Source organism: Mesocricetus auratus, unplaced genomic scaffold, assembly GCF_017639785.1.
Source record: "Mesocricetus auratus isolate SY011 unplaced genomic scaffold, BCM_Maur_2.0 Super-Scaffold_100691, whole genome shotgun sequence".
In the NCBI taxonomy this organism is placed as follows: Eukaryota; Metazoa; Chordata; class Mammalia; order Rodentia; family Cricetidae; genus Mesocricetus; species Mesocricetus auratus.
In genome coordinates, this window is record NW_024429267.1 from 56,027,313 (window position 1) to 56,050,296 (window position 22,984).

At 41.6% G+C, this 22,984-nt stretch overlaps 1 protein-coding gene across 1 annotated transcript in view; it reads right to left on the reverse strand.

The window, feature by feature from the left end:
* Positions 1 to 2,442: 2,442 nt before the first annotated feature.
* Positions 2,443 to 22,984, reverse strand: part of Oxsr1 (oxidative stress responsive kinase 1) — a 77,044-nt gene continuing 56,502 nt past the window's right edge. The window contains 7 exon segments of the mRNA XM_040739861.1: positions 2,443 to 5,086; positions 5,453 to 5,517; positions 6,718 to 6,786; positions 8,150 to 8,202; positions 10,315 to 10,379; positions 11,706 to 11,852; positions 16,663 to 16,698. Of these exon segments, the coding sequence (XP_040595795.1) occupies positions 5,012 to 5,086; positions 5,453 to 5,517; positions 6,718 to 6,786; positions 8,150 to 8,202; positions 10,315 to 10,379; positions 11,706 to 11,852; positions 16,663 to 16,698 (510 nt within the window). The 3' untranslated portion in view covers positions 2,443 to 5,011.

The window sequence follows — 22,984 nt, forward strand, 5'->3', positions numbered from 1 at the left end:
AATCCCAATCCAGTGATATTCTTCCTCCAACAAGGCCACATCTTTCCAATCCTTCTCTAAGAGTTCCACTCCCTGGTGACTAAGCATTCAAATATATGAGCCTATGGGAGCCATTCTTATTCAAAGCACCACACTAGGTGAAAACTGTCCACTACAAATTGTAAATCTGTAATCTGAGTTGGGTAGACTCCTGCCCGTTATGTCTGAGATCTGAATCCAGTACCAGCTTCAACAATGACAACCACAGTGCTGAGCAGCAATCCATAGCTGGTGTATCTCCAGAGTCCAGGTTTTCTCTGTCCGGAGCACTAAAGTTTTCTATCAGTTGCAAATTAGTCAACAGGATTCTATCAAGGTTAATGTCCTGATTTTGACAGATGTATATAATTACGTGAGATATTTACATTTAGAGAAGCCACAAGGCAGATACAGGTGAATCTTTGGTACTTTTTATTTGCAAACATGTCTATAAGTCTGAGCTTACTTCAAAATAATACCTGAATAGCCATGTTTCCAGAATACACAGAAAGCAAGTTGGCATATAAGAAATGTTCAACAACACATTCATTAGAAAACTGCAAATTAAAGTAAGGAATGACTGTGTACCTAATAGAATAACCACATTCAAAACACTGACATCACTAGAACATGTCAAGAGTGTAGAGCAACAGGAATACAAACACAATACAGCTATTTTGAACAATGGTTGAGCAATTTACTTACAAAACCAAACATACTCTTACCGTAAGACCCAGCAATTATGCCCATTAGCCTTTGTCAAATGAAAGTGCATGACCCACAAAACCCTGCAAAGACTATTTCAGCAGCTTTGTTCTTGTTTTTTTTAAAGAGAAAACAGCTCTTTTTAAAAAAGATTTTATTTGTTATTAAGTATATGGTGTTCTGTCTACACACCAGAAGAGGGTACCACATCTTGTTACAGGTGGTTGTAAACCACCATGTGGTTGCTGGGAATTGAATTCAGGACCTCCAGAAGAACAGCCAGTGCTCCCAACCTCTGAGCCATCTCTCCAGCCCAGCAGCTTTGTTCTTAACTGTCCAAACTGCAGGTGCAAATGAGGTCCTTCAGTGGGTGGGTGGTAAGCTGTGGTGAACACTGGGATTATTAATTATGAAAACACATGAAAAGAACTTTGGATCAGTATTACTAACGCAAAAGAAGCTGATCTGAACGGACTACATACTGTGTGATGCTAAGCGTACAAAGACCAATGGGTTATGTGGGGATGCAAACCAGTGGAAGAGTGCTTGTCTAGCACACATGAGGTCCTGGGCTCACCAGTGGCAGGAAGGGAACAAAAACAATCCACCAGCAAAAACATTCACTCCCAAGGGTCAGTGGGAAGAGATGAATAGGGTAAGCAGAACTTTTAGGGACAGGAGACTATTCTATATAAAGATGGCTATATCACTACACATCTGTCAAAACCACAGACCACACAACAGCAAGAATTAATCTTACTGTAATTATGGGTTTAGGGTGATAATACACAGACGTAGTTTACTGACTATATCAAAAGCATTATGCCAGTGAAAGGCAGAGTAGGCTAGAGAAAGGCTCTTCAAGTGTAGGAAACACATTCTGCTAGATTTTGCTGTGAAACTATTCCACCATCCTAAAAATTGAAGTCTACTTTAAAAACCAGCATGGGATAGATGACCTGACCCAAAGGAAAACTAACTGTCCAAGCTGGGACACTCCAATCTGTTAGTGAACAGGTAGGCAGAGGTTCACCTTACTCCGGTCCTGACCTAACCCCTTGCACACAGCATGGGCATACTCTGTACAACACTCACAGTTCACTTGTTCAATTTGCTGATCTTGTAAGTCAGCTTTCATCAGCTTCAAGCTCCACAGTGGTCTCAACTCCAGTTCCACAGCTCTAAGAAATGTCAGCACCTACAGCAGTCCCGTCATAGATTTTAACTACTCCCATCAAGAAGGATTATGATCAGAACAGCAGTCAAAGAATAGGTGAACGACAAGACATCGAGGAGCCTAGAATCTTCCACGAAGCCACACCATTCCTGTAGCTAAGTACCGAAGGGACAAGTTCAACACTGCTCTACACTTTCTGAAAGTAACCCCAATGGCTAATCTGGTATCCTTCCCTACCTAAAACCATAAGCAAAATCAAAGATTCAGAAAAAATCAAGACATAATGGAGATGGCTCATAACCCACCACGTCCAGTTTCCTTAGGGACTCTTCATTCTTTCCACTTGGGGCATAAGTTTTCCTAACTTTAGCACACCAGTTTTAAGCTGTCTTACTAGAATATCTGTATGTCAGTATGTTCCATTTTACTGTTTGTATGCACCTTGGATCCACCCTAGTCACATGAAAATTCAAAGTAGTGATTGCATGTCCTATTCTCCAGAGCTCATTGCCAACAGCCATAAAAAAAAAAGCATACATTACTAAGGACAATTTATTATCTTTATTGATTAAAAATGAAGAAAACATGCAGTAAAATACAAAGTCAAGAAGAGAGAGAAGGTAATATTTTACATCTTCCATCATCTAGCATATGTCATAAGGAGGAACTTACATTTACTGGTACATCATTCTTCTATCCTCCAAATTATTTAACAGTCTCAGCTGGCTCTAAGATTTGGTGCGAAAGAAGAAAAAAAAAGCAAAAAAGATTCCTTTAATCATTTAGAAAGACCACACATCTCACAAATAACATTGGCACATATCATCTTGTGCTATAGTTAGTCCCTACTCCAGGGACAAGAGTATCTTGAGGACCTAGCGACAGAGGTACACCCTGAAGCGCTGCTCCTGGGAAGGAGAGAGATGGCTCCCAGGTCCCACTCTGTCCCACCTCGGCAGTTTCTACTCACTTGCTATCTCACATCACTGTGTGAGCCAGCAGAGGGATTCACCACACATCATGCAGAAGTAACACTGTCCTGGGTCTTGGTGCCTCCCTTCTAATTCCCAGAAAAGCAAACAATGAACTGAAAAGAGAGCCCAGGCCACTCTTACTGTCATGCCTGCTCCACACAACAGGGTGAAGGTGAAGATGGTCTGGAGAATGTGAACAGGAGAGGGGCTGCTGCTTACTTCCAGCCTGGACCACCTCCAAGTCAAAAGCTACAACAGAGTGATGCTACACATTCCTTCTTGAGCTCTTAAGTGAATTCAGACAGGCTGTTGGAGCCAAAACTAGTCTTGTGCCTGCTTTCTGTACCTCAATCCCATCTCCCTGTCCTTGCTTCCTCATAACCCTACCTCTATTAAGGATTTAATAGCTGGTCAATCTTCATTCTCCCTCCTGGGTCAGCAGGTTCCTTTTATCAATCCTGCTGGGACCTTGGACTCTGGTATCTAATCTATTCTCCTTCTCAAACCCATCTTCTCTTCCTCTTCAACATCCCTTTCCCAACATGCCTTTGCACTCGTAACAGGTGAAGAGAGTCCATGACTGAATCTACAGGCTCAGAATTACTGAAACATTAGGTGACACAAGTAAGACACGGGGAAAACATTCAGGTGTGTTCCAAGAGAAAACTCGATAGAGCTGCTTGCATGAGCAATACTACGGTTTCATCTCCAGAATGATATGGGGCCAGGTGGGAACACATTAGGTACCTAATCTTGTTCATTAAAACAATGTCAGGTGCAAGGATTCTATAAAAGGCAACTAACTAGTCCCTTTCTAGGGGCCCACAGCCCATCTTTGTAAGTCTCTTTAAGGCCAGACTGACTATTCCAATCTTATATAAAATTTGGTAACTTGGTAGGCTTATTAGCAATTAGACAAATGCTATTAAATAGTAGGAAAAAAGAAAAGCCAAAACCACTGATTATTCACATATTGCATTGAGTGCTTTTTTTAAACCTAAAGAATAATTTACACAATTTCTGTAGAAAATCAAACTGACACTGTCTACTCATAAAACGTAAAGGTCACGCACGGCATGTGTGGTTTCCTGTTCCATCTTGGGTCACTTTCAATGAATGAAGACCCCCCCCTCCAAGGAGTCAGTGCAGGGGAGGAGCAGAGGGCAGGCCTCCAGCCCAGCCTGAATCTCCTTTAACCGCTGTCAGCCGTGTACACCATTTCCTCATGAAGCAGAGGCAAATCTGTCTTCACAGGACGATCAAGGATCAGTTTTACTTCATTTAATTTTTTAAAAACTGAAAATACTTTCCCAATGATATGACTTATGAGTTCCTTTTCTTGTTCAAAAACTACCCCTGGCAAGGTAAGAGCTATAAGCCATTGCTTGATGTGTCCTGTAAAAACAACCCTAAGTTCCACTTTGAAGGGGCAGATGGCTCCAGTCTGACTACTGTCAGATGTTTTGCACCAGCTGAAGTTAAGGCTAGCAACCCTTTCTGGAGGGAGCAATGAAGGGGGTGCCTGAGAACAGCTCCAACAGAACACGTAGAGACGCCATGAACACGACAGACCAGAGTTGAGGCTGCCTCCACCGAGGCTGTGCTTTTTCCTAACAAAGGGTGCTAGAATTCGCATCAGGTACAAAGAAAAAACACTAATTATTCTCTGGGCTCCGGTTGAACAATCAACTTTTAATTGCTACTTCAGTGTTAAAGAGATACCCAAGATGCTCAGACCCAGGCAGGTACAGGAGAGCAGGCAAGATGAGGGTGCCCAACGCAGCTGCTACTGCCCGCTCGGGCCACCACTGTAGTAAGGCAAGAGTAGCTGAGAGGTTTCCATCCTGGGCCTTGAGGCCACCGGCTGCTTCTCAGATGGCGGAAGAGGGGGACACGAGCAGCATATCTACTAACGGAACTCTCTGAAGGGACGCTGGTCACTGGTAATCCAGCTCTTCTTTCCTTGTGGGAAGGGTGGGGGTGGTGGGGTGGTGGCAAGAAGGACATAAATGACGGTCTACAGCTCCAAGCCAGGAGTTTGTTGCTGGGCTCTTTGGCAGTTGTAGGTTCAGGCCAACGGAAGCAACAGATGCGCATGTGTGGCACCTCCTTAGGCTGACTCTTCCAGGACTGTGGCTTAGCTGATGCTGAGCTGGGCAAATCCTATTAGTTTGCCATCGTCAGGAATATCCGAACCTTCAACACCAGATGCCTAAGAATCAAACAATGACAAGGCAATTTATAAATAAAATTTCAAGTAGCAATAAAAAACTGATAAGGGCTGCAGAAAGGAAGGTAGCAGGTGAAAGGTCCCCAGGATATAAATAAAGACTGCTTTGTTTCCTTCAGAAATGATGGGGTCTTTTGGTACAACTAGAGTCAAACAACTTTATGATTTTTCGTGAGAGAAGTTAGAGATCTAGATCGTAGGTTTCTGAGAGGAAGTGAGGCCACTCAAAGTCAGAGTTCAGCCACGGGTTTCTGGAAGAGTAAATGAACAGAGCTAAGTATATTCTAACATCCTTGGCAATCGGGAAATAGAAAGACTAGTTTGCAGATGGGTAAGAGGGGTGAATACCAGTTTGAAAGTGACGGATCGATTTGACTGAGGTTCTTCCACAATCTTCTGCAAATTAGCTGCCACTGTAATCATATAAAGAGAATTAATGAGCACCCACATAAATACATTTTCAGCAATAGTTTAAAATGTTAAAATGGTGGTTAAGTATGTTTGATGGGCTGGGCGGTAGTGGCACATGCCTTTAATACCAGCACTTGGGAGGCAGAGACAGGAGGATCTCTATGAGTTCGAGATCAGCCTGGTCTACAAGAGCTACTTCCAGAACAGCTACAGAGAAACCCTGTTTCAACCTCCCTCCCTCCCCAAAAAAGAATCTTTGATGTACAATCGAAATGGAAGAAAAAGGCATCATTTCCCAAATCAAAGGTATTATCAATTTCCAGACTGAATAAATAAATCCTGAATCATTATTAAATTAACTGTCTTTAAAATATATTAGCTACCCTTTTTCAGACAGTTTAGTAAAAGGTATGCATTATATTAACAGACCAGAAAGCCTGTGACTAGGAGTCAACTAAGTATAGCCTGTGACCTGTTTTTACTCTACCTATAAATCAGAATGATTTTCCAACGACACACTACAAAACCCAAGTGTGAGAAACTAGCACTGTGGGGACGGAAGCAGGACATGGTAGTAAGTTCCAGGTCTTCCTAGGCTACAGGACAAGACTGCATTCTGAAGAACAATGATACAGACAGACTCCACAAGGCCCACAGAACCTAACTATCCATTAGAGTTAAGTGTTTCAGAGGAAAGTGTTGGCAGCCCAATGGTATCAGCAGCTGTGGCCTATCTTTACTCTGATTTTCTAAGATTTAATCACTGTCCTTCTCACATCTGTGTTCCACACAGATTAGTTATGACAACATATCAGAAATGGAAGAGCCATTAATTTACTAACCTGTGAGTTTTCCTATCATTTCACAGAGACATCTACAGTGTCAAGGGTCTGAAGTAGGACAGGTTTTTGCTTGTTTCCTCTGGTGCGGAACTGTCCTTGAACTGTAATTTTAGTGAAGCCAAGACTATTTCAAGAAGCTTCAGAAGCCAGGCGTTGGTGGCGAACGCCCTCTTAATCCCAGCACTCAGGGAGGCAGAGGCAAAGCAGATCTCAGTTGAGTGTGAGGCCAGCCTGGTTTACAGTACGGCTTCCAGGACTGTTACACAGAGTAGCATCACAGCTGCTCCCTGGAAGCTGGGTTTCCAGGTACCATGTACACAAGATGACATGAGGGCTGAAGACAGAAGGTAGTGTGCTCACCTATTACTAAATCCCTTCCATCAACAAGGCCAGCAGAAATGAGCTCCTGAGAGACACCCTCCGCTGTATCTGCAAGGACAAAGAACATGGCACTGTGATTTCATATGCACACGTGTCACTGTAACTTTCACAGTCAGCACAGGTAGCATCACTGCCAGAATCAAGCTACCTACTAAATCCACAGAACAAAGAAGGAAGGCAGGGTTTGTCCCTGACCCTGAAGAGAAGAATTCTCATAGGTCTGACTAGGGAGCAGAATCTATATGAACTGCATGGCAGATATCAACTCAAAGTTAGAGAAAAATGTCTAAATTATATAGAGTTCATGACCAAATCAGAAGAGCGCCTTACAGTGATGACAAGGCATTCCTGTATTGAATATAACTCTGAGCTTGAGCTCTCTGAATTCTGAGACATGAAATTCAGTGCCAGCAATATGGAAATTCATTCTCAAAACTTAGAAACACACTTTACAGTCTTTCCTTAGAATCATAAAAGTTTACTAAAATTATTATCATTATTCTGGCAGTTTGTTTTCTTACCCACTCATGTTAGACGATGGATATAACCAGAAGTCAAATAGATGAAGCAAACTATCTCAATCTAATTTCATCTTGAGGCTGGGCATGAACCTTTAATCCCAGCACCCTGGAGGCAGAGGGAGGCAGATCTGAGTTCAAGGGCAGTCAACACTACACAATAAAGTCTCAAATAAGCAAACCAACCAATTTCATCTTTAACTGATGAGGTATTGAAACCTCGTTGACGGAGAGAACCAATGCAGAGGTGGTGTATACACATTCATACAAATGACTACAATTAAATTCCTAAAGAGTAACACGTAGCCCTCTGTGTGTTTGCACTCATTCTCCTTAAAGAAGGAAATCAACTGTGGAACTTAGCAACAGACATTTGCTGGCCACTCCTTCAAGCCTGTGTTAGCAAGTTCTAAGAAAAAAGAAGCCTATTGCAGGGTGAAGTTCACAATCAGAAATAGTTCCTTCCACATGAGTAGGAAGCCTAGAGTGTGACTCTCGTTCACTATCAGAGAGAAGCAGCACATGCAATGATATACACGGACTCTGGACTCTGAAAGAACTTAAACTGAATTTCTATCTCCATCTAGTTCCTTTCTCTATCATATGGGAATCATTTTTCTGCAGGTGGCTGTCTTAAGAACTGAATGGGATATTGTTTAGGGAAATGTACAACCAATAGTGGTATTTACTAGTAGGCTTGTGTTCATTACTATACATCTTATTGCACTCAGGATTCCAAATAAAAGAACTAGTAAACCCATTGAGTTTTTCTTCATGAATATTTCCCAAAACCTTTACCATCATTTAAAAGCAAAACTTATTGAAATGACAAAAACCTTATATAACTAACTAGCAAATTATTAGTCATTGTTTTTTTTTTTTTTAATACTTACCTCTCCCAGGAGTAAATTCAAATCGAATATCATTTAGTTCTTTTTTGGAATTCCTATAAAACAAAATAAAGAAAATAAAAATTTCAGGATTTATGTAGAATTTATTACAGTCTGCCAAAATGTATGTATGTCAATATGCATTTGTATGTATATATTGTGAGGGCCAAAGTTACATTTTAAGTTTTAATCACTATGCCTAAGGGATCCGTGAAACAAAAAATGCCTCTGATCTGCAAGCCCCTTGCCCAAGGACAGACAGTTCCTGAAATGCTGGAGGCTATTGTTTATGGAGATAACAAGACACATGTTTTCACTCCCCTCAACAAGTGTGTCTGACCACTCTGCATGGGATGTGCTTGATCACACGTGGGTGGGAGGTACGTGGGCAGGAACTATGTCAGGATGCACTCTTGTCCCTGATTGGATGAAAGAGGGAGGCATGCAGGCAGGAAGTATGTCAGGGTGTGTGCTTGCATGTGATTGGACCTCTCGGGAAATGTGGTAAATTATGGGTTTTGCCTTTTTAACACCCTGCAAAATGTGACTTAAGGTCATTTTCTAGGAAACAAACGATGGACCCATCCAGAGAGTCCATCAACCTGGCCAGTATTTAATTAAACTACAGTAGTGGTGTTATTCTTGTCCAGTGGGATCAGCAGAATACTCTATATATACATTCATGCATATGTTTATCAGGGAGATTATTCTGTTCCCACAAATCATATACTTTGTCTTGGCATGCTCTGTCTACATGGCTCTGAGCTAACACTTTTGCCATTATCATCAAATTAGTTTATATGCCTGAGTTTATCACCTTCCTACTGAGGGATATCAGAATCTCTTATCTGAGGGTACTCATGCTCATTCCCACTAAGATAATGATGTGAATGAAATCCATAAAGTTACTGTGTTGTAAAGTTAATCTCTACTGCAGCATCACGAGGCTGTGGGCTGGTGCAGGGAGTAGGTTTTGTCACGCGAATTGTGTCTCCCCCATTTCCTTGTGAACTCTCAGCCTACTTTGCCACAAGATAAAGCAGCATGAAGGCTTCTGGCCTTCACTTTTAAGAAAAAAATCTCTGGATTTGTTGTTGTTGATGCTAAGACAAAATCTTACTCTATTGCCTTGGATGGTTTAGACTCTCAGCCGCCATTCTCCTACCTCAGCTTCCCAAGTGCTGAAATTATAGGTGCGAGTCACACCTGCCTAAACCTCTATTATTTATAAATTACCCAATCTTTGGTATTCTGTTTGGCAACAAAAAATGAACTAGGACATATAATAAAATAAAACTAAGAGAAAACACTGTGTGAACACAGGAAGGGGTGATTCACATATAAGAGGCCCCTTTACATTCTTACGCCCACTCGCCCACTATGACACTCAGGGAATTAAGTGTGCCTTCTTCCTTCCCATCCCACAACAACCAGAGAGCAGGTGAGACTGAGCGAGAGCTGTAGAGGTCTGGGTTATGCATGCCTTTTATGTAATAGGCTTTGCCTGCACCTATGTCTGTGCAGCATGCACATTCCTGGTGCCCTCAGAGCCCAGAAGAGGGTGTCACATATCTTGGGGATGGAGTTACAGATAGCTGTGAGCCTTGACTGAGTGCTGGGAACCAAACCCAGGTCCTCTACAAGAGCAGCCAGTGCTCTTATCCACTGAACCATCTCTTCAGCTTCCCAAAGACAAGCTTTAGTTTTTTGAGACAGGGTTTCTCCAACAGTACTGGCTGTCCTGGAACTCCCTCTGTAGACCAGGCTGGTCTCAAACTCACAGAGATCCTCCTGCCTCTGCCTCCTGAGTGCTAGGATTAAGGTGTGTGCAAGCACTGCTCAAAAAAGGTAGTTTTTGAATAGATTTAAGATGGGCAGGATTTAAGTCAGAGAGGGCAAGAAAAGGAACTGGAACCGCACTAGAAGGGTAATACATGACTCCAGAAGCTCACGCATGACTGGTGAGACACAGCTGTGATGAACATCCAATGTGCTAAGACTATTCAGGCTCCCTGGAAGCTTTAGTTAAGATAGAGAAAGAGGACATAATGCCTACCAGTACACATGATAATCGGTGGAAACACAACCCAATCCTATGTCCTCACTCTTCATCCAATATTACAACATCTGCAGAGGACTAAGAAAGCAGCACGCGCCTGCCCACTTACCTTAATCTCAGCACGAGACTGATAGGGACCTTTGTCTCCACAGAACAGTCTGCTGAAGACTGAGCCTGAAACGAACGACAGTAAAGTCACTGATGGTCGTCTATGAAGGGCACTTGGCAGCAGTTCCCTTTCTCTCCAGACACGTGCTTCCAGTTCCTAAGACGTCTGCTGCTGTGGGAGGCCACCAACTCCAAAGGAGCAACAAAGGGCAACTGTCAGCCATGCCAAACAACCAAGAGTTCATTCCTAAGAAAGGCCTACACTAGCTGTTTCCCAGGACTCTATTCAACACAGGTGCCAGGCTTCTCTGCAGCTAAAGTAAATGTTCTGAAAACCATAAAGCTACCCTTGGCTTGCTAGAGAACATACACTCTGTTTATGAAATAAATCCAATCTTTCTGTCAATTTTTCTAAGACACCTGTATTTTTCCCCCATGTGATAGATAAGGAAGGGCAAAACGAAGTCACCACTATGACTAAATGGAAGTTCTTACAGTAATGGTTTCCAGAGACGGAACGTGAGACGGTGATATATTCAAGTACAAAAGGAAACATCAGAACTTTCATGTCTTTTCTCACCTAGCAAGCTAGAGAGGGAAAGGCACTTCTAATAATTAATAAATGAACTGACACTTAAACTCAAACTCTTACTGCAGCCACATGGCATAAGATTAAATGATACAGAGTATCAGGGGTTTCAGAGTGGAGCCATGAAGTTACATAGCACAGAGAGATTCACAGCCAAGCTGCTACTACCCAGACACTTCCACCACACTGCAATTTAGTGACAATCGTGTATTTAATTAAATATTACCTAGCTTTAACAAAATCAACTCACAAAACAGACCCCTTTTTTTTTTTTTTTTTTTTTGCTTGTTTTTCTATATATCTTTGGAGCCTGTCCTGGAACTTGCTCTGTAGACCAGGCTGGTCTTGAATTCACAGAGATCTGCCTGCCTCTGCCTCCTGAGTTCGGAGATTAAAGGCGTGTGCTACGAACGCACAGCATGGATAAATATCATAAACAGAATAATTCTGAAAACATGGGGCCTGAAAAAGAAGTATTAATGAGTATAAATGAGAAAAAAGGAAGGATGGCTAACTCCACCATCTCAAAATAACTGTATCTTAGTTTTACTAAATTTAAAAAGACCTAATGAAAAGCTGACAAAATGGTAACCAAATTTTTTGTGCTTGGTATGTTTCATAATTAACTTATCTTGTTGCTTAAAAACCTGTGATCCTTATAGAACTATCTGTAGCTATAAAAACTATGAACATAGAATTCCTCACTTGTTCCAAACCAAAATACCACCTTGAGAGATCACAGGCTGCATTCATTCTCATCTGCCCACAAAGTGACGGAACCACGAAAGCATACCGCACTTTACCTGTGCTGTTTTTGCTGGCTCTGCAGGAGCCAGGAGAGAGACTTGAGCAGGCTGTGTGGGCATCTGGCCAGCTGGCTGAGGTAGATGAGCAGAGATCTGTTCAGGAACTTGGAGCAAAGCGCCCATGGGATCACCGGCTGAGAAGAGCTGCAGCAGACACATGCAGTGCAGTAAGAGTAGGGAAAGAAGTCTACAACATCCGAGCGGGCGCCCAGGGCTACGCTCTCACAATGTCCTGTCTCACACTCAATTATTACTGCTTCTCCGCACTTACCTATACTACATACAAGTCACTATTCCTAAGCATTCTAAATTCTTTTTGGTTTTGGTTTTTTAGTGGAGGGTGTTTTGTTGTTTTACTAAACAGGCTGATCTGCAACTTGTTAGGTAGTTTAGGCTATAATATAATATAATAATAATATAACCCCAAGTGTTGGGATTATAGATGTATGCCATCATACCTGGTCTAGCAACATTTTGAGATATAATTATTGTAAAACCTTTAAAAGATGACCCCAGTAGAAGGTGAGTGGCTGTCACTGCCTGACCTCTGGAAGGGGATAGGCAGATTAGTGCACATGAGAGTAGGCTGTTCTAACAGACAGCCCAGAGTATCTTCTACCTTTGCCATCTCTTTTGCGTATGCTTCCACATGTCATGCAAACTGTCATGTCATGGTGAAATCAGAGCCTCACAAGAGACCAACCAGAGGGAGCCACCACACCTGTGAAAATCGGCTTCTAAAATGAGGAGGAGCAGCAGGAAAAGGAGGAGGAGAAACATGGGAAAAAAGACAACATCTTCGTGGCATGGTGTTAGGAAAACTGGATTGCCATGTGCAGAAGAGACTAGACCCGTATCTGTCACCCTGCAGAAATTAGATGGAAGTGATCAAGTCCTCAATTTGAAACCCAAAATACTTAAATTTCTACAAGAAAATACAGGCAGTACCCTGTAAGATCTAAGTATAAGTAAGGACTTTCTGAATAAGACACCATTTCCCCAGGAAGAAAGGCCAACAATTGATAACTGATACCTCGTAAAACTATAAAACTTCTGTATAGCTAAGGAAACAATCAACCAAGTGAAGAAGTCCACAGAATGGGAGAGAATCTTTGTCAGCTATACATCTGACAGGATTAATAGGATTAATAACCACAATATACAAAGAACTCAAAAGACAAGGAATCAAGGAAACAAATTAACAATTAGTAGTCTAAGGGTCTAAACATAATTCTCAACAGAAGAAATAAAAATGACTTAGAAACACCTCAAAATGTGTTCATTCTCCTAAGCAATCAGAAAAATGATCACCCCAGTCAGAATGCCTTACATCAACAAACAACTGACAGCAAATGCTGGCGAGGGCATGGAAATGGTTGGTAGAAAAACTAAAAGTAAATCTACTGTATGATTCAGCTGGTAGATGCTCCTGGGATATGCCCAAAGGACTTGATATCCTACTGCACAGAAACCTGATCAGCAATGTTCATGGCTACTCCATTCACAACAGCCAGAAAATGTAAACAACGTAAATGCTCTTCAACAGATGAATGGACAATGAAAATGTGGTTCATATACGCAATAGGGTACTATTCAGCTATGAAGAAAAGTAAAACTCTACAGGTAGATGGAGACCTTAAAAAAAGATTATACTGAGGGAACCCAGACCCAGAAAAACAAATGCTTCATGTTCCCTCATCTGAGGTTTCTAGCTCCAAATCCTCACACATAAGTATACAACACTACTACCCATAGAAACTAAGGAAGGACTGCAGATGGGGGTGGTAGGAAGGGGAAGAGCAGGAAGCAAGTGACGGGAAGTAGGAGAGGAAGGAAGTGGGAGGGCAAACAGGAGATCAAAACAGAGAGGAGGACAGGGACGTAAAACACAGCAAAGTAAGGAGGTCAAGGCAGGAAGATGAGGAGTACAGAACCAGACAGGCTGCACAGTGAGACCGAGTCTGCGGTCAGAGAGGATGGGAAGCTCTGTAACTAATGTGTGCTCCAAATATCTAGTTAGTGAGTCTGGAGGAAAACAGGTTTCAATTCTAAAATAAACTGAATATTTTAAATTAGCTACTGGGAAAATCATCAATGTAACAGACAATTTTAGTACAAAAGAAAAGTCAATGAACAATAATAAAGGCGTACTTTTAACAGAAAATAAACAGGTAGCCAGACAGACAGATACATTCATTCTCTCCCTCTCCCTTTCTCTCCACCCGCAAACCCTGCATATAAGTAAAATCAAGAAGGGCTGGAGAAATGACTCAGTGTTTAAGAGGGCTTGGTGCTCTTGCAGAGGACCAGAGTTCAGCTCTCAGCACCTACATAGGATAGATAACAACCACCTTTAACTCCAGCCCCAGGAGATCTGATGCCATCCTCTGGCTTCTGTGAGCACCCATATACATGTGCCCCTACACACACACACACACACACACACACACACACACACACACACACACACACACACACACACACACACACACACACACACACCACACACACACACACACACACACACACACACACACACCACACATATATAAATATTTTAAAACTAAATTTAAAATTAAAAATCAAAACAAGTAGACCAGAAATAAAGCATACTAAAACCCTCATGTTCATTAATTGCATAGTAAAAAAGCTAGCATTGGTTTTTAGAGTCTGACAGAAATATAGAACTTGAATTTTAATTCTGAGTAAGTTCATGTCATGATTAGTACAATTTCAAAATGCCAGATCCCACATTATATATACATATGACTATCTAACATAAAGACCTAAAGCATATAGAAAACAAAGAAATAAGATAGGAAGGGCCAGGGCTGTATCCCAGCCTCATATGCACAAAGCCCTATCCTTGAGGAGGTGGAGGCAGAAGTTCAGTATCCAGTCAGCCTGGCTACTTAGGGAGCTACCTATGTGAGATCCTTTCACCAAAACAAAGCAGGGATCAGGGAAAGTAAATATGGAAATAGTGAAATCTCAGCACACTGTCAGTAGTGATGAAAAATGGGATAGTCACTGCAGGAAACAATACGGACATTCTTCAAAAACCCAAATACCAAAGCATAGTGGCACACACTTGCCATCCCAATATTAGGATGCTGAGGCAGTAGGACTGTGAGTTTGAAGTGAGTCTGGACCACAAGAAGATGAAAACATAAACAGAAGGACCACAGTTCAGCAATTCTACTTATAGATGTATAGTGCAGAGAGCTGAGAGCAGCTGTTATACATTCACAGCCATGGCAGCATTGCATACACTTCAACTGTTGTTGGACAGATGAGTAAAGAAAACATACCATATCTACATATATAAAGAAATACCATGTACGTAGCCTTAAAACTTGGGAAGACATTCTGAGAGATGGTACAACATGGATGAACTATGAGGACAATGTGCTAGGTAAAATAAGCCACTGGGAAAAGAACAAATATTATGACTCGACTAAGATAAAGAATAATAATAAAATTAATAGAGACAGAAAATATAAAGGAAGTTGCCAGGAGCCAGAGGTGAGAGAAAATTCAGTGGATAGAGTTTTAGCATGGCAAGATGAAAAAGTTCTAGGATAGCTGTGGCAATGGTTGCACTAAGGAATGAATGTATTCAATGTCATGGAACTGAAAACAACTGTAACTGTGAATCTTATGCTATATTAACTTTATTACAATTAAATAAAAACAATGTAAACAGCATGAGGATGTGGGTATATAAGAACTCACATGGACATGCTTTTAGGGAAAGAGAATGAGAAGAATAAATGAAAAACTCAGAATAATTTGTAAAATACCTTCTCATTTAATTTTTGAGAAATTAATCAATACAAATCAAATCAGAAGCAACAGTTCTAAATATATATTACCTGGGGGAAGGACAGGGTCTCATGTATTCCACATTAGCTTTGGATACATTATGTGACCAAGAATAATCTTAAACTGTCTTTGTTTTGTTTTTCTGAGACAGGGTTTTCTCTGTGTAATAGTCCTGGTGTCCTGGACTCACTCTGTAGACCAGGCTGGCCTTGAACTCACAGAGAACCACCTAATTCTGCCTCTCAAGTGCTGGGGTTGAAGGTGTGTACCACCACCACCCAGCTGACCCTGAATTTCTAATCTTCCTATCTGCCAAGAGCTGGGATTACAGGTATATGCATCCACACACCTAGCTCTCTGTAGCACTGGGGATGGAACCCAAGGCTTCAGGAGTGCTAGGGAAGATTCTACCAACCAAGTCAAAACCTGAGCACCCTGATAACTTTTCACTGGGCAAAAGAACTAACAAGAGCCTGCATAATTTCAGGTCTGGGAAGAAGGGTGAGGATAGGAACAGACAGCAGCTGTAATGTCATGTTAATACTAGCCTGTTGGTAACTGAGATATACAATATAGCTCTGTGAACATAAGTCATGAACTTAGCAGTGCATGTAATCTGAATACTATCTATACAAATCAAGAGCAAATATATATTTTTTTAATTAAATACTGTACTCAAAATAGAAGGCGCCATCAGGAAGAAGACTATACAATAGAATAAACCCATGAAATCACTCATCTCAGGTACTAAGAATAAGAAAAGTCCATTTTACAGATGCTGTTTGATGGAGTTTCCTATCACACTGGTACAATTAGGTACAAGACAAAACAAAACAACACGGGATTTGCTTGCTTAAAAAAAAAAATCAAATGCAAGGACAACAACATGACAAGTAGTACCTAGACAGAGTAAGGCAAAACAACCACTTTCCACGTCAAGCAGGCCAAGTCTAAAAACAGTTCAGCAAGCAAGGACCAGCTTCAGGTGGCTGCTATAATACCTCATTAACATTTGGTCACACACAGTGATACACAGGGACAAAGACAGAGACTGACTAAATGAACTTGACATTAAAGGCAAACTAAAATGTTTGTTTTAATGAGAATATGGTAATCTGCAGTTACTCACCTCAGAATTAGGCAGTGAGTCTTTCACTCGGGGAGACTAAAAGACAAAGAAAAAGATCCTGTTAGCTCAGTCAGTTTCAAGCAGCAAACTCTAAGAAACTGCAAAAATAAAACTGATTACAAGTCACTCTATTCCATTCCGATCCATACATTAACTCAATTCTGAGTATTCTGAAAAGACCAAAGTTGTTGTGATATTAGTAATTGTGTTCCAGCAGTCCATAAAGAACATCAATACACTTACGTATTACAAGTTAACAGTTTCAGTCAAGCATGGTGGCTCATGCCTATAGTCCCAGCACTCAGGAGGCAGAGGCAGGTGCGTATCTGTGAGTTCAAGGCCAGCTTAGTCTACAAACCGAGTTCCAGGGCAGCCACAGCAACACAGTTGAGACAGTCCCCTGCCCCCACCACACCCCAGCACTGGTCTCAAAAAAAAAAAAAAAAGAGAATATAACATAGCAAAACAAACAAAAAATTTAACAAAGTAATTTTTATAAGCAAACATCCACACTGTGTGAGTTCTCAGGCAGAAGAGGTCATACTTAAAGGCAAACTTCTTTCCATTAATCATAAACATATGATTAATATTTGTGTTAATAAACATAATCATAAACATATTCCCGTTGGGCAGTGGTGGCGCACGCCTTTAATCCCAGCACTCTGGAGGCAGAGGCAGGCGGATCTCTGTGAGTTCCAGGCCGGGCTGGATCGACAGCCTCCAAAACAATACAGAGAAACCCTGTCTCGTAAAACCAAAAAAAAAAAAATATATATATATATATATTCCTAAGATCATAGGCCAAATCTAAGGCTTTAAGCTAGTTATTCCACATATTTTCAAAGTTCTATTATAAATTTTTTGCACAGCATGTTTGCAGCTATGTTATCCAGCTGCATGTCCATTAACAGAAAATTGGATAAAATAAATGTGGTAAGTATACGATGGAATTTTATTCAGCCATGAAGAAAGACAGCAAGGCATTTGCAGGAAAACGAGTAAACTGGAAATCATTATGAAACCAGATACCCCTAGAAAGACAAATAAATCGTACATATGTGCCTAGACTTAAATTTTCATTTGCGTTTGCACGGCCAGTAAGACTGGGGGAGGGGTAAACAATGGAATGTGTGTGGCATGGAAACTGAACAGGAGGAGGGACCCCAGCAAGACAAGACCTGGGAACAAGGGAAGGCAACGGGAAAAGGACAGGAGCATGACCATAGCATCAAGAACAAAGTGCAGGCAGAGCTCATGACTCTGAGTTCTCATTTTTAATTACTTTTAAGGGATTCTCAAAAATAACAAACAGAGCTACCATATAGTCCAGACACACCACACCTGTGCATATGCAAAATGGAATTCAAGAGATGTGTGCGCTTGCAGGGTTAGAGCTGTTACAACAGCCAAGACACAGAACGAGTGCATTTTCAAGAAATGGATGGAACTGCAGAGAATGTTAATAAGCAAGACTCAGACAAATACTATATAATCACAGTTCTGCTGTATGGAGACTCTAGGTTAAACGGGAGGGAGGCAGAGAGTGAGAACTAGAAAAAGGACGTACACACCATAGCACCCAAGCCACGTAAGCAGATCAAGAGAAATGCACTGTGATGTGATATAGAAGCAGGAGAGACTTCCGGAAGAGGATAATGAAGTAAGGAAGTAGATTTTGATAGTAGGGAAGATAAGAACAAAATATGGTAGATACATTTTGAAAGTATCACAAAGAAACCTATTACCTTACAAGTTAACTAAATTTTTCTAACCATAAAATCACAAAATTATTGGAAAGCAATAAGTGAAATAAATTCACCCTGTCTAGCACTAATGAGCAAAGCAGACAGGTACTCTGGGTGACAGCGTGAGCAGCCACTGAGGCAAACAGAAGTGGCAGGCACACCAGCGTCACCAAAGGAGCATTGCAAATGGTGTCCCATGGCTGTATTACTTATATTTGAAAAACTAAGTAGCAACACAACACAAAAACTTAACAAATAAGAAAGGAAACAACATATAAATGTCTGATATTAAACACTGACAGTTATGTGGAAACATGAAAAGCAAAGGAATAAACTTCTCCATTATTGCAATGCCTGACTGTTGGGAACCAGGTCACTGAATCTACTTCTTACCCTAAGGCACTTCCCAAAACTCAGGCGCCTTCCCACAGCTGGCCTGGCGCCATACAGATAACCCATCACCTAGCAATACTTCTTTAACACCTGCTCTCCCTGGTGAGATCTCCTGCCCATCGCATATCAAACCCTTCCCGCCCCAACAGCCCCATGCCTCACTTCCCAGCATCTTCCGTCTAACAACTTCCCCCACCCCATGGCCAGTGCCACATCCCCCTATGTAAGCCTGTACAGAATTCTCATTAAACGACAGCTTCATTGGAAGGTCTGTCTTGCTGTCCATCTCTCTCGTGTTTCTTGTCTCCTTCATTCCAGGTTCCCATGGGCTCGAATCCCATTGTGCCCTGCTGGTCAGGGCATCTGACATGAGACAGTCTGCACAGGATGAGCAGCAGGTATGAGAAAGAAATGGTGAGTGAAATGTCTTAGGGTTTCTATGGCTGTGAAGAGACACCATGACCACAGCAACTCTTACAAAGAAAACATCTAACTGGGACTGGCTTACAGGTTCAGACATTTAGTCCATTATTGATATGTTGGGAAGCATGGTGGCACGCACGCAGACACGGTACTGGAGAAGGAGCTGAGAGCTCTACATCTTGATCTGAAAGTAGCAGAAGCAACTGCCCCACTGGGCATGGCTTAAGCATGGGAGATCTCAAAGCCTTTCTCCACAGTGACACACTTCCTCCAACAAGGCCATACTTCGTAACAGTGCTACTCTCTACGGCCAAGCATTTAAACACACGGGTGGGTGTATGGGGGCTGTACCTATTCAAACCACCATAGTAAGCTTGAGGGACAGCATAGAAACTATCCAAAATTAATGAAGAGAAATAAATGTTTAACATTTGTAACTTTCGCAGAACTTTTCTAAGCTTGATGCTTAATAAATATTTGTCAATTTTCATGGGCAAGGCTGTTGTGGGAATTCTTTCTGCCAATAGCGTTAGAGTAGCGGCCATAGGGCGTGGCCTGGGATGCTATGCAATCAATGAAGAGCTGGAGGAGAAAGAGCCCTCTTGTCTTGTTCTGGCTCATGCTCGGTGTGGTGGGAGGCCCAAGTGACAGGAGAAGTGATATGGAATTAGCAGTGGCTTTAGTCTGTATCTGTCAGTGTGTCCTTTTCATTACACCCCTTAATAAATCTGTTTTTACACCTTTGTGAGTTCATACTTCACCTTGTATCCAATGTGGGGTTGAACCCAACAACCCACAGCTAGCAGCATGGCACCCACGTCCAACTTCTGTGGCTACTGGTGCTACCTATGCCCTTCTGAGCCCAAGCTCAGATCCCCTTTGAAATCTAGCGGGCCACTCCTAGCTGCTAGGCAGCTCCGAGTGTTCCTTAGCCCCTGTGCAGGACCAAGAGCCTGTGGACATCCTGGAGCTTCCTGCTTCCAGCTGTCATCTGGGCCATTCCCTGGCACTCCCAGTATCCTGCGTGCTATTGAAAAGAGGAAGTTAAGGCCCTTGAGCATCAAGGTAAGATCAGACGTTAGGCGTTCTCCCAAGATCAAATCCTTGGTGAGAGCTGTTATGCTGATCTTGTCCCTGGACTGCACAGCAGCCTTGAATGCTTGGGACAGGAAAAAGAACTGAGTCTTACACTAAAGTTAGACAGGGCTCAAAAGAACTCTTTAGTGACCTTTTGCAAAGATTGACTAAAGCTGTGCATATAGGGGTATCAGATCCAGAAGCCAGGCGAGTACTCATTGAATCTTTGGCTTTCAAAAATGCTAATTTAGGATGCAAAAAGACACTTGGGCCTTTAAAGGTCAGATCAGCACCCATAGACAAATGGATCTTATATACAGCCAATATTGAGCCTCTTAAAGTGTAATGAGACCTGGGAAGGAGACGCCATTTCCAAAGGCCTAAAGAGCCATCAAAATACCAAATGTTTTAATTGTGATAGAATAAGCCATCTGAGAAGAAATTGTAGACAGGGCATTCCTAGAAATAATAGTTTTTCTAGGAATCATCCAAATATAAGGCCCCAACCTTCTGAATTATGCAGAAGATCCAGCAAAGAGCAAGATTAGACCAATGAATGTAGATCCACAGGAGACAAACAAGACAACACTTATCTATCAGGAAACTCCTGGGGGCGGGGCACTGTGGAACACCCCCAAATTGAACATGGTCCAGTTCCTATTATAAAACACCATACTGTTCTAGATGACAGAACAGCTGTGGAAGATAAAAAAATTCCAGGAGGAACCAGAAATCGTATATTTTGGCAGACTGCTCTAAGTGGTCAAGACCAAAGCAAAGAGCATGAATAAATAACATTCTATTTGAGGGATTACTGGACACAGGTACAGATGCAAAGAGCATGAATAAATAACATTCTATTTGAGGGACTACTGGACACAGGTACAGATGCGACTACTATTACTCCAGAATCTTGGTATCTGCATTGGCATCTTCAGGAGGTACATGTTCAATTCCTAGGGCCGGAACCCTATCTCATGTATAACAAGGCACAAGATAGGTTAATGCATGGAGCCACAAGGACAGAGAGGAAGGCTGAGGCCATATGTGGCTAGTCTACGAGTAATTTTATGAGGTCTTGATCTGTTACAGCAATGGAATACCTAGCCTCAGAAATGGGCCGTATGCCAACTCGTCTTTCTGGGAAGAATATTATAAGGCACTATAACAACAGTCACCAGCCTTTCCGGCTGTACAAAATCAGGGTACAACAGCTGTCAAACTCTCAGAGGTACCAATGGCCCTTCCTTCAAAATGGTTAACTGACAAACCTATCAGGGTTGTGCGGCCTATGACATCAGAGAAATTACAGGCTTTAGAACAGCTGGTTCAAGAGCAGCTAAATGCTCAACATACTGAAGCAGCCCCGGGAATCTCCTGTATTTGTTATTAAGAAAGAAATCATAAAAATGGAGAATGCTGAAAGACCCGAGAGCCATAACTAAAGTAATTTAAGGATGATATGACAGACTTTGAAGAGCCCGCAAGAAGGGCCTCACCCTCCCTGGAGAATAAAGTTAGGATTTGGTGGAGCGTTAGGGGGGCGGGGAAGGAGGGGAGGGAGCTGGGATTGACATGTGAAGCAAGTTGTTTCTAATTTAAATTGAAAAAAAAATTAAAAAACACAGCTTAATAAACAGGAGGAACCAAGACCGCCAGAGGTAGACTGCAATGCCTTAATAACCTTAACTTTTCTTAAGGGTAATGAGAAAGGCACAGAAGCTGGAAAGAAACACTGGACAATAGAAAAAACTTCTGAGTTAAATCAGTCTGTGTTGACCTCAGCATGTAAACCAGGATATGTGCTACATTAAGGGAGGAAGGAAGGGGTTTTGCTTCTGTTTCACCAGGAGAAGAAAAACTATGAATACAAACAAAATTAGTTATGATTCAATTCAAACAGGAGAAACCTCTTGATAAGGAGAAAAGATGTGACAATCCTACAAGTTGTAAGGAAACCTCACAACTGTCAGGGCAGGGTTCTGCTCTATCTTTACAGGAAAATAGAAACACCCATCTTCAAGAAGTCAAAAGACCTTGGACATCTAGACACGTAAAGAAAGGATAGCTATCCAGAAAGAATCATCAAGCAAAGAAAAATCTGATCTATGGTACCAATATTCTCTGCATGGTAAAATCTCTCTACCTAAGCATCTATGTCTTTACTTCTCAGAAAAGTTATAGACCTGACTCAATTAAAAATCAAAGCTGGCTTTGGAGTTGGAGCATGGCTCTCCTCTAAATCCAAGCATGTTGTTTAAAAAAAAAAAAAAAAAAGAGCCATCTGGTGTGGGACAGAAGAAAACCAAAACTCTAGGGACTAGTGTTGTAAAAAACTCCACTATCTCCTCGAAATTCCATTTCTCCCCATACTTATTTTTGTCTCTTTAGTACTTTTCTTTGGGTATATGCCTATGAAAAATTAAAAATTTCCATTTTGATATTAATAATGTTTACATTTCCCACACTGAACAATACATTTTCCTAGCAGCAATTTCTGGTCTCCAGAAAGAAATTGGGCCCCACAACAAGTATTCCACCTGATTCATAATGATGCCATCAAGCAGATAAATATCATTCCCAATCAGCTTTGGACTAAGGACTACTCAAGACAATTCAATTTGGCTAGCTGAGATGGTCCACTGTCTTACAACACTCTAGCCAAAACTTCAGATAAGCCTTAC